Source organism: Chelonia mydas, chromosome 3 (genome assembly GCF_015237465.2).
Source record: "Chelonia mydas isolate rCheMyd1 chromosome 3, rCheMyd1.pri.v2, whole genome shotgun sequence".
Lineage (NCBI taxonomy): Eukaryota > Metazoa > Chordata > Testudines > Cheloniidae > Chelonia > Chelonia mydas.
Genome location: NC_057851.1, coordinates 33,945,464 through 33,963,916, shown reverse-complemented (window position 1 = coordinate 33,963,916; position 18,453 = coordinate 33,945,464). Strand labels below are relative to the sequence as shown.

The 18,453-nt window shown below is 42.6% G+C and overlaps 1 protein-coding gene across 4 annotated transcripts in view; it reads left to right on the top strand.

Annotated features, from left to right (window-relative positions):
* Window positions 1-18,453, top strand: part of DCDC2C (doublecortin domain containing 2C) — a 108,388-nt gene that overhangs the window by 5,697 nt on the left and 84,238 nt on the right. For all 4 annotated transcript variants that reach the window (XR_006289388.1, XM_043542290.1, XM_043542289.1 and 1 more), the window contains exon 3: window positions 14,162-14,238. Coding sequence is in view for 3 of the 4 variants with exons in the window: in XM_043542290.1 (XP_043398225.1) it covers window positions 14,162-14,238 (77 nt within the window). In the remaining variant the exon portion in view is untranslated. The remainder of the gene's footprint in view (window positions 1-14,161; window positions 14,239-18,453) is intronic.

The following is an 18,453-nucleotide window of genomic DNA, read 5'->3' as shown; positions in this document are numbered from 1 at the left end:
CACCTTAAATGACTGCTTCTTGGAGCAGCTAGTCCCGGCAGGGAAAAACACCACAGTGGCTCAACACTGTAGCATTTAATTTCAGAAAGGGAAACTACACAAAAATGAGGAGGTTAGTTAAACAGAAATTAAAAGGTACAGCACCAAAAATAAAATCTGTGCAAGCTGCATGGAAACTTTTTAAAGACACCACAATAGAGGCTGTTCAACATAAATATATAACCCAAATTAAAAAACATAGTAAGAGAACGAAAAAAGAGTCCCCATAGCTAAACAACAAAGTAAGAGAAGCAGTGTGAAGCAAAAAGGCATCCTTTAAAAAGTGGAAGTTTAAATCCTAGTGAGGAAAATAGAAAGAAACATAAACTCTGGTAAATGAAGTGTAAAAATATAATTAGGAAGGCCAAAATAGAATTTGAAGAACAGCTAGCCAAAGACTCAAAAAGTAATAGCAAATTTTTTTTAAGTACATCAGAAGCAGGAAGCCTGCTAAACAATCAGTGGGGCCACTGGACGATAGAGATGCTAAAGGAGCACTCAAGGATGATAAGGCCATTGCGGAGAAACTAAATGAATTCTTTGCATCGGTCTTCACAGCTGAGAATGTGAGGGAGATTCCCAAACCTGAACCGTTCTTTTTAGGTGACAAATCTGAGGAAATGTCCCAGATTGAGGTGTCATTAGAGGAGGTTTTTGGAACAAACTTGCTAAACTAAACAGTAATAAGTCACCAGGACCAGATGGTATTCACCCAAGAGTTCTGAAGGAATTCAAATGTGAAATTACAGAACTACTAACTCTAGTCTGTAACCTATCATTTAAATCAGCTTCTGTACCAGATGACTGGAGGATAGCTAATGTGATGCCAATTTTTAAAAAGGGCTGCGGAGGTGACCCTGGCAATTACAGGCCGGTAAGCCAGTCTTCAGTACCAGGCAACCTGATTGAAACTATAGTAAAGAACAAAATTGTCAGGGACCTAGATGAACATAATTTGTTGGGGAAGAGTCAACATGACTGGTGTGGAGAAATTAAATAAGGAAGTGTTATTTACTCCTTCTCATTACACAAGAACTAGGGTCACCAAATGAAATTAATAGGCAGCAGGTTTAAAACAAACAAAAGGAAGTATTTTTTCACACGACGCACAGCCAACCTGTGGAACTCCTTGCCAGAGGATGTTGCGAAGATCAAAAATGTAACAAGTTTAAAAAAAGAACTAGATAAATTCATGGAGGATAGGTCCATCAATGGCTATTACCAGGACGGGAAAGGATTGTGTCCCTAGACTCTGTTTGCCAGAAGCTGGAAATTGGTGACAAGGAATGGATCATTTGATGATTACCTGTTCTGTTCATTCCCTCTGGGGCACCTGGCATTGGCCACTGTCGGAAGACCAGATACTGGGCTAGATGGACCTTTGGTCTCAGCCAGTATGGCCATTTCTATGTTCTTATGTTATGTTTTCTTTACCTTGCACCTTCCATGGAAGTGAGACAGAAATGAGAATTGAAGACTAGAAAAATTAAAGGAGAGATTATGCAAAACTATTAAAGGGTGATTTCGATTTCAAATCTGTAAACTTGTACGTGACAAATCCTTAGTCTCTACCCACTATTTATTTATTACTCCTTTAAAAAGGGGAGTTGGAAATACAACAGCTGCCATTTCATGTCTTCATCGTCTGGTAGGCCAAGTAGGCTTAGTACTCATTTTGCAAACACATGCAGACCTGTTTCCTGTATCTTGTATTTTGAATTTTTCATGCTACTGTATTTTGCATTATGGGCTCTGGTATTGCACACAGTGCATAGCGTGGTAGCATGCTAAATTCAGACACAATAGGGCAAGTGGTGTTAACTCAAACGGACACATGAATCCCCACCTCCTGGACCTCTTAGCCCTCTCTTCTCCAAAAATAGTTGCCACAGTTGGATCTGTGGCTAATTTCTTTTGGGCCATGGATCCCTGACAGCCAGGACACAGATGCAGAGATCCAGGGGATCTGTGATTAATTTGCCAGTGCTTGGAGTCTTTAGAGTCTTCTGGGAAATTTCTCTTAATCCTTGGATGCCATTCGAAACATGGTGAGAAAGGAATACTCAAAGGAGAAAGTGGCAAGATCAAGACCATTGTCACAGAGTTTTTTCAAGGTACACGTAACTTCTGGTCACATGCAAAGAAATGCGGGGACATCTCTAGCTTTAGAAAGTGTACTTACCTCGACTTTGACTAAAAAATTCAAAAGTCCAATCCACAGACAAATTAATTGGTCTGGTGTATTTTAAGTCTCTCTTCACCTCTTCAGTCCCTTCATCACTTTTGCAACAGCATTCCAGATCATCCTAATGTTCTAAACTCCTCAACATGCTGCTTAGCTCAGAATCAGAACCTGCACGAGCCTAGCAAGGTCTACATCACGCAGAGCCCAGTTTTGTCACTTGGTGTGTAAGTGAGGGAGACCAGTACTTCACTGGGGCTGTTAAATTTGCATGTAGGTTTCGATTTAGATTGTAAGAGTTTTTGGATGACGGGGATTACATCTTTCTTTTTCATTGTATGTAGTACTGAGCCCACTGTCTGTGCTCAACAAATGCTTACAGGAAGAGCTGATATAAAGTTTGCCCAACATTTTGAATTATAAAGGATTCTTGCAACCTTTTCTTTGAGAATTGTTAACACCAGTACTATGTTGTATGTAGAGGGTTGGAGAAAAAAGCCAGTTTGGGTTCCCTTCATGACACTCCCGGACCCAGCACATGGCCCCAACAGCCCACAGAATTTCAGGGTTGAAAGGACCTCAGGAGGTCATCTAGTCCAACCCCCTGCTCAAAGCAGAACCAATCCCCAATTTTTGGCCCAGATCCCTAAATGGCCCCCTCAAGGATTGAGCTCACAACCGTGGGTTTAGCAGGCTAATGCTCAAACCACTGAGCTATCTCTCCCCCCATCACCCTGTCCCGTGGGTACCACATGGGCAAGGAGACTCATGAGGTGGGAAAGCAGGAGAGCTAGGCTGCATATTGCCCCAGCAATCCATCCTTTCAACTCTGGGATAAGAGGCTTCCCCTACTGCTAGCTTATGTAGTTGGTTCTGTAGGTTGGTTGGTTGGTTTGTTTGTGTGAAGTGGTAGTTGTCTCTCCTGAAGCCTCAGGGTTCAAACAGTACTTGGAGGTTGGTACCTTGAACAGGAGGGGATTAAAAAGTGGAAAAAAATCACTGCACAAGTAGTTAACATGTGCTATACCTTGGGCTGTAATGGCACTCATTGAGGCGGAAGGAGAGGGGGGAAGGGAAGGCTAAATATGACACATGATAACAAGAAATTTGTGGTTTCTTACACATGGCCACCGCATCCCTTTAATATTGTTTGTTAAAAGTCCTGTGGGAGAATCTGTGCTATACATGTTTATCATTAAGGTTAAGAATCCATCACGGGTATTTTTAGTAAAAGTCAGGGACAGGTTGTGGGCAATAACCAAAAATTTATGGAAGCCCATGACCAGTCCCTGACTTTTACTAAAAATACCCTTGGGGAGAATAACAGTTGAGCACAGCTGGGAAGCTGACCTCCGGCAGCTGCTCCACGCCCGCTGCTGCTCCTGCAGCCCGAGGGGGGCTGACCCAACCCCAGCCGCTGCTTCAGCCCTGGGGCTGTTTCTCCAGTGGCCGGGGGATTGCTGCTACAAAGGTCCGCCCGCTCGCCTGCTGCTCCGACGGCCCTGGAGACTGCTGCTCAGGCAGGTTGGGCCTGGCTGCTGACCAGCTGCTGTAGCCCCTCTGCTGCTCTGCGGCAGGGGCTGACTGCTGCTGCTCCAGCCCCAGGAAGGCTGACCCAGTCCTGGGTGCTGCTTCAGCCCTGGGGCTGCTGTTTCAGTGGCCCTGGGGCTGACAGTTGCTCCAGCCCTGCCACTGTGGAAGAAGTCCCGGAAAGTCACGGAATCTGTGATCTCTGTGACAGAATCATACCCTGATATATCATCAGAGGCTTTTCTGTGTTGCCAGTCGCTTTCATACCTAAGCTCAGGATCCTTGACTGGAAGAACTGTCTGTGCCACTCCTGCTTTCGGTACTTTGCCAGCAGCACTAGTGAGCGTGGTAGGGTAGAACTGATGCAATTCTACTTTGGTTTTAATTTTTGCTTCTGCTGGGTCCTCAGTACTGATCATATGCTACTGTCAGGGAAGAGGAGGAAGGGGGAGGGAAAGGCTAGCATTCCCAGTGGCAGAGTAGGCTCATTCATGTGCAGCTCCGGCATAGTGTGCCTCACTATGGTGCAGTTGGCGAAGTAGTGAAACTGAGTAGGATAATGTCAATTATTGCTTTTTGGTGCCATGGAGAAAAGTAATAAAAATACAACAAACAGTTGCTCTTACTCCTGTAGGAACTGAAACACCTTAGTTCAAATTAAACTGATGAATTCTCTGAATCGTGCTTCTGACCTAGTTTTTAACAGTTAATCTAAACTGCTACATTTTCTGTATTCTCTGTTTGTCACCCATTATGCTTTGCCAAATGTCTCCTAGTTTATAATGTTTTCTGAAAGTGAAACCACTGTTCAAGCTCCCTAAGGAATAGTTGTTCATTGAAATTCCATATACAGATTATGGGCCCTGTGAAGGTGTAAGGTTATTATTTGACTGAGGTTAGAGGCCAGCAGTGGGTTGACTGGCTGATTAGCCCCTCCTGCTGCACCTGCAGGAATAGACCTGCAGCTTAACTTGCTGATCCTCATAAAAGGAGTAGCAGAAAACGGAAAGGAGGAACTGCAGTACCTACTAGAGGCTGGAGCTACTGCTGGGAAGAACTGCTCGTGGAAGCAAAAATGGACAAAAAGGAGACTGGGGAAATCCTGTTATCAAAAGCTCTGAGGTAAGAGCCAGGATCTTTGGACTGAGGAACTACAGGGGGTGAGGGACAGACCTTGGGAAGTTTTGATCTTGTTTGTTGAGGAGACTTGAAATAAAAGAAAAAAGAAACCACAAAAACTGACCCTGCTGGAAATTGCCTTCCCTGGACGCAGTGAGAAGATTCCAGGTAGAATTCCACCAGGGAGTTCGCTGGCTCAGAAAGAGCAAGCTGGGGTGCAGCCAGAAGAAGGAGTTATAAGACAGGCTCCAATCTCTTACATACAGTACCTGTAGATCTGAACCCCTTCCATAAAGAAGGGCCATGGAGGAGATACTCCAAATGATGGTGAATCAAGAGCAGGTGGAAAATGAAAGGAACCACCAGTTCCAGAAGGTACTCCTGGCCTCTCAGCAATGTTTGCAGGAAGTCCAGCTCTCTGAGCTTGAGTGGAACAGACTGTTCCAAGTAGATATGGCCTGCTTAATCTCATAGCAGCTGTGGTGAGACAGAAACAGCCATGGAGGGATGGTCCTGCCCCAGAGTTTCACCCAGTCTCACCTTGACCAAGATGAGCAGCACCTGATGACCCAGAGACCTACCTGACCACCTTCGAGTGGGCTGGGAGAAGAGTTCCTGGGCAGCGTGACTGGTCCCATAACTCACTGGTGAGGCCCAAGCAGTGTATTGGTCACTGAGTGTGGATGACGCACAATCCTATGCAATGCAAAAGGCTGCCATCATGGACTGCCCTGGTCTTTCTACAGAAGCTTATTGGAAGATATTTTGATTGGAGACATTCCTTAATGGGGCATGCCCCTGGGCAGTAGGTCAGTGGCTCTGGGACTACCCAATAACTAAACCCAGAGGCCCTGACTATGGTGGAACTTATTGACAATATTGGCCTAGAACAGTGTTTCCCAAACTTGGGACACCGCATGTTCAGGGAAAGCCCCTGGTGGGCCAGGCTGGTTTGTTTACCTGCCGCGTCCACAGGTTTGGCCGATCGCGGCTCCCACTGGCCGCGGTTCGCTGCTGCAGGCCAATGGGGGCTGCGGGAAGCGGCAGCCGGTACATCCCTTGGTCCATGCTGCTTCCCGCAGCCCCCACTGGCCTGCAGCAGCGAACTGCGGCCACTGGGAGCTGCGATCGGCCGAACCTGCGGATGCAGTAGGTAAACAAACCGACCGGGCCCACCAGGGGCTTTCCCTGCACAAGCAGCGTCCCAAGTTTGGGAAACACTGGCCTAGAACAATACCTACACATATGCTGGTACAAGCCTGGGTTCGACGGTTTTGGCCCGCATCCATGGCAGAGGTGGTCGAGACAACTGAGAGATTTCTGGAGGCTGAATTACCTGCAGGTGGGAAGGCCAGACTCTCAGTCAGCTAGCCACACTTAGAAAGGCAGCGAGAGATGATAACCTACCAACCCAGCGAGAATCTACCAAAATTTTACCCCACCCATGGGACCCTACACCCAGAACAGGGGCTCCAAAGTCCCAGGCTTTCAAGGAACCACCATTGCCCTCCTGTGAATGGCTCTGGTATGTTATCGCTGCAGGCAACCTGGGCTCATCCAACAGGGAATGACTCGTGATGGACTGTGCCAGTATAATAAAGGGGCTAGAGCCAGGGAATTCCAGTTGGGTGACCAAGTGCTCCTACTTCTTCCCAGGTCAGAGAGTGGGATAGGGACAGACTTGGGGAAGTTTTGATCTTGTTTGTTGAGGAGACTTGAAATAAAAGGAAAAAGAAACCACAACAACTGATCATGCTGGAAACTACTTTCCCTGGACTCGACGAGAAGGTTCAGGCAGAGTTTCCCCAGGGAAGGCACTGGCTTAGCAAGAGCAAGCCAGGGTCCAGCTGGAAGAGGGTAGTATAAGACAGGCCCCAATCTCTTACAGGCCCAGTCCACAAAACCTTTGCATGAGTGGTCCTTACTCATGTGAGTAGTCCCATTGTGTTTGCAGGAGTGATTCCTTCGTGATTTCTGGTTTAGGGCTTTGCCCTTAAGGTAATGGCTAACCCAGAAATGATTGTTGGACTCAGTGTTATAAGTTGAGCCCCATGACATTGTTTTATAATTTTTCATTTTAGTTTTTGGGAATTATTTGTTTCATTTTATCCATTAAAACCATTTTATTATATTTATGTGAATAAAATAACTCAAATGACCGTACATAAATAAAACTAGTGTATAAATCCATATTTATGTGTACTACATCATTTTATTAAGCACTGTTTATTATTCCATGCCTTCAGACCTCACCAACCCCATCGCAGTCAGTCACCCCAAAATACTCTGGACAGCTCCTTAACACAGGCCATAGCACTTCCCCAAAATAATTCCTGGAGCATATCTTTTAGAAAAAACATCCAGTCTTGATTTAAAAATTGCCCGGGATGGAGAATCCACCATAACTCTTAGTAAATTGTTCCAATGGCATTACCTTCACTAATAAAATTTTACACCTTACTTCCAGTCTGAATTTGTCTGGCTTCAACTTCCAGTCATTGGATTGTGTTATAACTTTGTCTGCTAGATTGAAGAGTGTATTATCAAATATTTGTTCCTCATATAGGTACTTGAAGAGTGTAATCAAGTCACACCTTAACCTTTTCTTTGTTTAAGCTAAATAGCTTGAGTTTATCACTATAAGGCATGTTTTCTAATCCTTTAATCATTTTTGTGGCTCTTCTCTGAACCCTCTCCAGTTTGTCAACATCTTTTTTGAATTGGACACTAGAACTGGACACAGTATTTCAGCAAGGGTCACATTAGTGCCATATACAGATGTAAAATAATCTCTCTACTCCTACTCAAGATTCCCCTGTTTTATGCATTCAAGGATTGCCTTTGTCCTTTTGGCACAGTGTTGCACTGGGATTTTATGTTCACCTGATTATCCAGTGTGACCCCCAAGTCTTTTTCCGAGTCACTGCTTCCCAGGTTAGAGTTCCCCATCGTGTAAGTATGGCCAGCATTCATTGTTCCCAGATGTATATCTTTACATTTGGCCATATTAAAAACACTTTATTTTTTGCTTGCACCCGTCTTACCAAATGATCCAGATCTCTCTGTATTAGTGACCTGTCCTCTTCATTATTTACCACTCCCCCAATTTTTATGTAATCTGCAAACTTTATCAGTGATGATTTTTATGTTCTCTTCCAGGCCATTGATAAAAATGTTAAATAGCATAGGGCCAAGAAGTGATCCTTGCTGGACCTCATTAGAAACATACCCATTTGAAGATTCCCTGCTTACAGTTACATTTTGAGACTTCTCTATTAGCCAGCTTTTAACGAGTTCAATGTGTGCCACATTCATTTTCTATTGTTCTAGTTTTTTAATCAAAATGTCATGTGGTACCAAGTGAGATGCCTTAAAGATGTCAAAATATATTACATTAACACTATTACCTTTATCAACCAAACTTGTAAAGTAATAAAGAAAAAAATTCAAATTACTTTGACAGGGTCTATTTTCTATAAACCCATCTTGATTGGCATTCATTGTATTACCTTCCTTTAATTCTTTATTAATCTTTCCATTATTTTACCAGAAATTGCGGCAGGCTGATAGACCTATAGTTATCCGGGTCATCTCACTTATCCTTTTAAAATATTGGCACAACCGTTATACCAATGTTGTTAAACTGATACAGTTATACTGGTGGTATCCCCAGGTGGACATACTTATCCCAGAATAAGAGTGTGGGTTTTTTGGTTGAGCTTAAACCCCTTCCAAAGTGACACAAGCTAAACTGAAAAAAGGCACTTTCATACTCGAGTGTCCATCTAGGGAGTTATTCTGTTGTAACTATATTGGTTTAAATTCACACCTTAGCTTATAACTTTGTTGTGTAGATGAGCATTTCTGGGCCTCAGTTGTCCTTCTCTAAAATGGCTGTAGTAGCGCTTCCCTGTCTTGCTGGGATTTTGGGAACATAAACACATTAAAGACTATGAAGGTGTCAAGATGCTTTGGTAATGGGTGCCATAAAAGTACTTAAAATGGATAGCGGGAGTAATGGTAGTAAACACTGTACCTGGTAATAAGAGTTGGCAACTTGAGGACTATTGTTTGCGTATTATTACAACACAAGCAACAAAACATGCTTGATGTTTCTCAGTGTTTTACTTGAAAAACTTCAAAATTGAGTACAGTCCATTATTGGCAATATCTTAAGGGGAAGGGGCACACTTGTGAATCCTACTGCACTAAATTAAATGTTAATAGATGAGGAGTGGTCACAGGTGGTTCCTGATGTGTTATAAAACAGTTAACCGAGAACATTGACTGGAAGTCTGTTTGCATATTTTGACACAATCATACAGAAGATTGTTCCATAGTTTTATTGCTCAGTGATATTAGTAAATACACACCCACATAGGCAATCATCAAAGCATAAGTAAATATACTGTTATGGTCTGCATATTGAATCAGTTTTTGTCTTTTTTGTCTTTTCACTAACCTTTGGAAGAGAAGAGCCAACTTCTGCAATGGTTTACAGCCCCTGCAAAGTAATTAATTGCATTGGGATTGCGTAGGTCATAAATAAGGCTAAGATTTAGTCATGGGTATTTTTAATAAAAATCATGGACAGGTCATGGGCAATAAACAAAAATTCATGGCCTGTGACCCGTCCATGACTTTTACTATAAATAGGCCTGATGACCAGCCCTTGCTCCAGCGGCGGAAGCTGACTGCCCCTCGGCCACCCACTGCTCCGAGGATCCCGGGGACCACTACTCTGGGTCCGCTCTGGGACTGCTGCTGCTCCGGGACCGCTGCTCCTGGGCCACCCCAGGACCGCTGCTGCTCCATGGCCCCTGGGGCCAGCCGGATTGGGCCACTTGAGCAGCAGCTGGTGCAGCTGGCCCCAGGACTGCCTGAGCAGCTGGCCTCAAGCCGCTCCAGCAGTGGCCGGTGTGGCTGACCCCAGGGCTGCTCCAACAGTGGTTGGTGCAGCTGGCCCTGGGGCCGTCTCAGTAGCTAGCTCCGGGGCCAGCTGCTGGGGTGACCCTGGGGTCAGCTGCACCGGCCGCTGCACCTGTGGAAGTCACAGAGGTCCAGGAAAGTCATGGCGTCCGTGACAGACTCGCATCCTTAATTATAAATTAATGCAGAATTTGGCCACTGGTATCTCGGTTAATGTGTTTGTGTGCTAATCCTCATGTATCTCTCTTAATGTTTTCTTTGTGACTTTTAGCACTTTGTTTCCAGCCATTGTTTATGTGGGTAGCTTTCAAGGGGTTTGATGCACTTGCAGTTTTATGATCTGAGTATGTATTACTGGGTGCCCTGTTAGTGTTACTCCTTCTGTCTCCTTAGTTTGCTGTCACATGTTCTTAGGATCCCAAACTGGCTCTAGAGTTCAAGTCAAGCAGTTGGGAGTCAATATGCAAATACTTATATGATGGTCTCTTTTTTTTTTTTTAAGTACTTGTGTGGGGGTGCTTTTTGAAAAATCAGGACAGCTTAGTATCTGTGTTCTGCTGTGATTACTATATTACTATATTCTGAACTGTTGTGTGAGACCCTGTTTGAGTCTTAGTCCCTTTTTCTCACTTCTTGGAAAGGCTGCTTAGTCTCTCAGGGAAAGGAGTTTATTATGCCACTTTACAGTGATCCCTCTGGTTGATCAAACTGTGTCAGCAGTCTCTGAACAGAATCCTCTCCTGGAAGGATGTGGGATGGTGGTGACACTAAGCCTTGAGGATGGGAGAGGTAAAGCAATGAAAAACTTGGGGCTCTTCGAGCCTCCGACAGTTTCTCCAAAATGATGATCTTCAGAATCTGACCATTGGATGGGACGGAGCTAAAGTATAATCTAAGTATGGCCCAAAAATGAAATGAATACTTTGCCTCAGTTTTCAGGGAGGATGATAATATGGAACATGTGCGTGAAGGCAGTATGGCTGAGGGAAGTTAGAGTCTAGAAATGAAAATTTCAGGTGGAAGAAAATCTTAAAGAGCTTGATGTACTCCAGTCAGGGGGATTGGATAATTTCCATCCCAGAATACTGAAAGAACTAGCACATAAGATTGCTGGTCTTGTAGCAAGGATTTTTAATAAATCTATCTGTTTAGGGGTAGAACCATATAGCTAACATCATACCTGTATTTAAGAAAGGGGAAAAAAATGTGATCCAGGCAATTACAGACCTGTTAGTCTGACCTCAGTAGTATACAAATTAGAACAAATTGAGAAGGAAATGATAATTAAATTAATGGAAGTAAACGGTAAAGGGAATGTTGTGACATTGACATGAACTGTGACCGTATAGATCATTGTTGCAACCAAGGTCCTATAGTTGCACCAAATCTTGTATAAAGGAGGTCAAGTAAGGTGTCTATGAAAAGGTTGTAATTTGCTGGTCATGATTATGCTGTCTGTATGTGTCTATTATTTTTGTATTTGAAGTTATGAATATTGGCTATGTACTTGAATCTTAATGTGTTCGATTCTAAGTAGCACTAGTGAAGCAGTTGGCCAGCTTATTGAGAAGGGACTCTTCAGATTAAGTGCCCGATCAAGAAACACTTAACTGACAATGGACCTTGGGAGACTCCAAACACTTAACTGAGAATGGACCTTGGGAGACTCCAATCCACATATGAGGAGTCTTCCTGGGAACGTTCAGGGTAGCATGTGAGCAATGGTTGCTCTACCTGTAAAGAACTGAGTCATGCATGGACATGTGACTTGCTCATATGACTCCAAACTCCATCTTGCTGCTGTGCTGTGGATGTACTCCAGAGACAGATTTGAGCCTGCAGTTTATTCCATCACTGCTACAAGCCTGAACCAAGAACTTTGCAATTGCTGTATGTAATTGATTACTTTGACCAATTTTAACTCTCATCTATATTTCTTTCTTTTTATGAATAAACCTTTAGATTTTAGATTCTAAAGGATTTGCAACAGCGTGATTTGTGGATAAGATCTGACTGGTATATTGACCTGGGTCTGGGGCTTGGCCCTTTGGGATCGGGAAAACCTTTTTTCTTTTACTGGGGTATTGATTTTCATAACCATTCATCCCCATAAGGCGCGGTGCTAGTGGTGATACCGGGAAACTGGAGTGTCTGAGAGAATTGCTTGTATGACTTCTGGTTAGCCAATGGGGTAAAACCGAAGTCTTCTTTGTTTGGCTGGTTTGGTGTTCCTTGAAGGAACCCCAGCCTTGGGCTATGACTGCCCTGCTCTAAGCAGTTTGTCCTGAATTGATACTCTCAGTAGTGTCCCGCCAGAGGCCGCATAATTACAAATATAATGCAACATGGGTTTCCAAACGTAAATTACATCAGACTAATCTGATTTCCTTCTTTGGGAAAATTACGGACTTTTTAGTTAAGGGAAGTGCAGTAGATTTAATATACTTGGGCTTCAACAAAGCATTTGACACAGTACCAGATGTGAAAATGTTAGTTAAATTAGGGAAGATGGGCATCAGTACAAGAATTGTAAGGTGAATAAGGAATTGGCTAAGGGGAAAAGACAATGGTTTGTTCTAAAAAGTGAATTATACTGGAAGAAGATTACTAGTGGAGTTCCTCAAGAATTGGTCTTGGGACCAATCTTATTCAATATTTTTTAATCAATGACTTTGGCACAAAAAGTAGGAGTGTGCTAATGAAACCATAAAATATCAGGGTTGGAAGGGACCTCAGGAGGTCATCCAGTCCAACCCCTTGCTCAAAGCAGGACCAATCCCCAATTTATGCCCCAAATCCCAAATGGCCCCCTCAAGGATTGGACTCACAACCCTGGCTTTAGCAGGCCAATGCTCAACCCACTGAGCTATCCCTCCCCCCCATGTTGTGATGATATAAAGTTGGGAGGCATTATTAATTCAGAGGAGGCTCAGAATGCTATACAGGAAACTCTGGATGACTTTGAAGACTAGAGTGACAGAAATGGGATGAAATTCAATAGTACAAAATGCAAGATCATGGACTTAGGCTCTAATAACAAGAATTTCCGCTAGAAGGCAGGGGCTAATCTGTTGGAAGTGACAGAGGAGGCAAGAGACCTGGGTGTGTGGGTCGATCACAGAATGACTGAACCACCAATGAACTACAGCTATGAAAAAGGCAAATACGATGCTAGGATGTACCAGAGGAGGCATTTCCAGTAGAGGCAGAGAAGTATTCGTGCACAAGGCACTGGTAAAATCTCATTTGGAATACTGTGTACAGTTCTGGTCTCCCATGTGCAAGAAAGATGAATTCAAACTGGAACAGGAGCCAAGAAGAGCTACAAGGTGATCAGGGGAACAGAGGGCCTGTCTTACAAGAAGAGACTGTAAGCTCTGCTTGTTTAGTAAAAAGAAGGCTGAGAAGGGATATGATTGTTCTTTATAAATGCATCAAGTAGGTGAATATAAGTGAAGATCCATTTAAGCTAAAGGACAGTGTTGGCACAAGAACAAATGATTAAAAATTGGCCATGAAAAAATTCAGGTTCAAAATTAGAAGAAAGTTTCTAATTCTAACCATCAGAGGGGTGAGGTTCTGGAACAGTCTCCCAATAGGAGTTGTGGGGGGTAAACTACTTAACCTGTTTTAAGAGAGAGCTGGACAAATTTATGAGTGTGATTGTATGATGGGGTTGCTTCTGATGGTAGAAGGCAGGGATCAGCAGCCCATCGCTCACTTTCAGTTTGTGTCTATGTCTTTATCTCTTATGTCTCTGTGTGTTTAATTTCCTTCCTCTGAAGGATGCATCAGGGATGGCCATGGCTGGAGATGAGACTCGGAAGGGGAGGAGAGCATGGCTCTGAGTTGGCACCAAGTAGGAGTCTTTCTCTCAGTTGCTTTGCTGGCTGGTTCTTGCTCATATACTTAGGGTCTAACTGCTTGCCATATGTTGGATCTGGACAGAATCTTCCCCCAGGTCAGATTGGCCATGATCTTGGGATTTTCTTCACCTTCCTCTGCCGTATGTAGGTGTGGGCTGTGTATATCTCACTTAATCATTTCCCTGCCATTGTGGAGGCCTTGATCACTGGTGCACATTGGTCCCTAATGTTCACTGCCTGTGGACATAATAGTGTAGTCTCCTATAGTCTATAATACTTTGGTCTAATTTTGGTTGTTTGGTTTAGTGGTGTTGTAGCCTTTGAGATACAGGAGGGCAGACTAGATGATCTGGTGGTCTCTTCTGGCCTTAAACTCTGTGGCTCTATGACTCTATAACATTTGAACCTGGGTCTGCCATGTGTATAACTGAGCAGCACTTTTAAGATTAAAATGTTTTAAACATCCCGCATAATGTGTGTTTTATTTTTCTTGCAGATTAAACCAGTAGTTCATAGTAAAATACGTGTGCCTTCCAGGTGGCAACTGATCTATAATAAGCCACGTAATATCAAGTAAGTATGTTGTGAATCAAAACTCTAGATTTGGTTTTAAATATTCTGCAAAACTCCAAATGTCTAGTTCAGTGGAAAGATTATGTTTATAATGAAGCCCAGGTACAACAAACGTAATTTGGAAGGGCCAAATTCAGTCTTGATTTACACACTATGTAGCTCCTATTAATTGAAATGTAATTTGTATCATGTGTGAGCCAGAGCAGAATTTGGCTCCCTCTATCATTGTGGAGGGAGGGAGGGGCGAGAAAGAAGGCACCGCATTCCTTATAATTATATTGATTTTTTTTTTTTGCAGCAAACTATTCTTTGGGAAAAAAATTACATATTCTAGGGATGTAGATGTAGCTTTTTTGTGTCACAGATAATATTGTAAAAGGACACTTAGGATGAAAGTCATATTTAAAAAAATCTGTATTAGAATCACTAAAATAGATTTTTAAAACAGTGAAGTGCCATGAATGGAGGGATCAGAAATGAGCAGACTCTCATAGGGGTACAGAAGGAGGGAGTTCCAAAGGGATGGTCACACTTGATATTGATCTGTGGTGAAATATACTGCCCTCCATATGTTGTCAATAAGGAAGCGTGTTGTATGGCTGCGCTACCTCCACTAAAAGTGTGATGCTCTGCGGGCAGTGGAAGCAGTGCAGTTCTGTTGCACAAGAAGTGGGGAAGGAATAACTGGATGTGGAGGAGAAGAGCCAAAAATGCGTTGTGCCTTAACATATGATGCCACTTTAAGTTCCATTTGAGAGAACTACAGTGGTAATACTCAGAGGTTACTTAAAGCGATGAGCATTCCAAGAAGAGCCCTTTTAAAAGTTTATGTATTTTATTTACGTATTTTTTCAACTTTTAAAATGCCCATTGTTCCCACTGGATGCATGTACAAATATTTAAATTACAAGAAGTGACAAAATCCAAAAGACAATAATAAGATTATCTGAAACCCACCAATTAATCATTAAGCCTCTACCATCACCCTCTGCCAACAATTTATCTTTCCTAGTTGAAGCTTGGGAAAAATAAATGAGGTTGCACTAGGACCTAAAGTTAACAGATTTGGGCTCTGGCAAATGTAGAATTCATTTTACACCTCCATTTGAGGATCCTACTCTAAGAATGCCCTGCCTTCCATACTCCATGCAATTAAATAAAGAGATTTTTAGCCCAGGAGTTTTGTATAATCTCATCTGTTATGGTATTATGTGGGGAAAGAGGTGGTTTCAGATGTAATCATGATCCAATCCATTCAAGGCTTTTGAGGTCAAAACCAATAACTTTTAAATTGCACCCAGAAGTAAATAGGAAGCCAGTGCAGTTTTCAGAATCCAGAGGTATTGTGCTTCTGGTGATAAATGTAACTAACAGGCTAGTGCTGAAATATTTAATCTTCCATAGCCTTAAAGCAGTTTAAACTAATTTCAGCATCAAACCCAAAAAGAGTTGAGATTAAAAAATGTAGACTAAAGAGTATTTATGATATCACGTATGATTTGAATTGCTACTTCAAAGAAAGGAAGAGGGTGTTTATTTATTTACATAACTCTCAAACATTGGATGTTTTCCATGAGTACATTAATATAACTGAACTTAGAGATAAAAAAGACCCATTAGGTCATCTAGTTCATTCCCATGACAGTCATGGCTTGCTCCCTACAATATGTTTTCTAATGCTTTGTCTAATCTAGTTTTAAATTATTAAATTAAATTTAAATTGGACCCTCCAAATCATCGTTCAGGATTATTCTACGGTTTTATATTTCTCACCAACAGGCACTTTTCCCCTTGTGTAGGCTATTTTGTTCTTAATTTTATTCTGTAAAAATTATATCCATTAACATAGTTCGGAAAATAATGGTATTTAAAATGTACCATAGCAACACTTTTTTTGGTAAATCTAATTCACTGTTTTAATGCATGATCTCTGTGTTTTATATTAATTTACTGAAAATTCCACTAGATGGCCCCAAATATCTTCCAAACCCAGCCTTTCTCGTTTTAAAATATTGTTTTAAAGTGGCATCCGGACACACATATCTGCTCTTGACTGCAATTTGACATACTGTACTATTCATCCCAGGAATTATGATTATTATTTTTTATACTTTTTAAGAGTAGTGTTCATGAGAAGCATTGGCCATACAACAATATTAACCTATAAAGGGAGTTGTACTATGGCACAATGTGTAACTTCAATGTGTATTTACAAAATATAGTGCACAGATGCTCTTGGAGAAAAAGGCATAATGAGGAAAATTAAAAGTCAAAGGGATGGGTGGAAGCCCCAGTGCATAGGGTATTTAAAGCTGAACTGAATAAAACACTTATACATTCATAATAGGCAATTAATTAATTTTTACAGTGTTCAAACATATGCTAGGTGCCCTGAATTACATGTAACTAGTACCTGGTCCCTGTTTCAAGTGACCTATAATCTAAGTTCCCATGTGATGTAATAAAACATGTTGGGATGGAGAAGGAGAAACATGAAGGTAGAGTCTCACGGGTATTGCAGCAGCTTTTCAGCACTTGGGCATCATAAAGTGGTTGAACTCCCGCTATAGCTAGCCAGTGGAGAATTCTTCTTGCCTAGCAAAATTCTCTGGCATAAAGCTGGCAGAGCTGGCTCCTTTTCCAGCCCTCCCCTCTTGCCCCAATGTAGCATTCTCCAAAATGCTACATTCATTCTGCACAGATGCAAGGTCAATTATGGAACTTACAGCAGTTAGAACAGGCTCTCAACTGCTATATACTGGTGTAGGATCTGGAAGCTGTAACTAGTGGAGACTCTCTAAGCTGATGGGAGAGAGCTCTCCCATTGACTTAATTACGCTGCCTCTGCAAGAGGTGATAGCTATGTTCTCCCACTGACCTAGCGCTATCTACACCGGCACTAACTTTGGTGTAATTTACGTTGCTCAGGGGTGTGGATTATTCACACTCCTGAGTGACATAAATTATACTGAAGTAAGTGGTAGTGTAGACAAGAGTTGAAAGGGAACAAAATAAGGGAAGAGAAAAAGGGAAAGGGGAACATGGTTTTAATAGGACTAACATTTATGGAGTCGGTATTACTCACTGTGAATGAGAGTCGCAGCATATGACCCTGAACATTCAGTTGCTACATACAGGCCATATACTATCTGTGATCTCTGTGCAAACCTCCCACTTACATTGTGGGAGATCTGCTCTTGCGTAAATCTGCTTTTACATAGTAAACAGCCCAAGTGTATATTCCAGTCCACCAACTATACCTACGAATGTAACTCAGCCCTCCACACAGGAGGAGTTTGACAGCCCTGCTTTAGGGCTTTTGTGTAGGCTGCAGTCACCTGATGCCAATTCTTGTGTACACCACATGGTTGTAAAGCATGGTTCAGCCTCATGCAGTTTTGCCATTTTGGATGTGCCATACTATGCTAAGCAGAACCAGATACGTAGCACGGTTTGGTGCTTCAATGTAGGCAGGTCCACAAAAAATGTAGTCAGTTTTGGATTGTTGCACTAATCATTTTTGTTAATGGGATAAAATCTCATTAGAATGTTAGTGGCATCATGAAGAGTAGTAAGGAAATAAAACATATTCAAACGTTGTTCAAATCACCATCTGTGCTTTATAGAGACAAGACGGTCAGGTTGAACTAATAGACTAGTTTTAGTCTTTTTAATTTAGCTGGTTTGAAGAAGAGAGGTGCTTTCTCTCCACTCCCTGGGTTAGCCAAGCTGCGCTCCCCCGCAGCTGGTTCTCTTCCTTGGTGAGAAGGTCAAAGCTTCTCCTCCTGTTTCAATCTACTTTGGCCTGCAGGATCCCTCACCCTTTCTAGGGAGAGAAACCCTATTATCTCCTTGAAATTGCTCCCTGTGTAATCAGCATAAGTGTGTGGGGGTGGGATAGCAGAAGCTGCTTGTTCTTCTGAGAGAAAAGAACACCTATGCCTCAAAAAAGTCTGGGTGGAGTGTGTGGCGGTAAGGAGAAATATCAATGTACAACTATGTGGCTATGCAGGGGGAGAGCTCATTTCACACTGTATATAGGTTACCTTGACTGCCCCCTCCTCCTCCATCAAAGGAGCACATCCTCTGTCATTCCTCAGAGTTTCTGTCCATTTTGTGGGGTAGGGATGCTGCTTTTCTGCATGTGAAGAAGCACAAGTGCTCCTTCCCCTCTACAGCAAAATGTTCTAGGGCCACTGGAGTTACTGGAAGCCG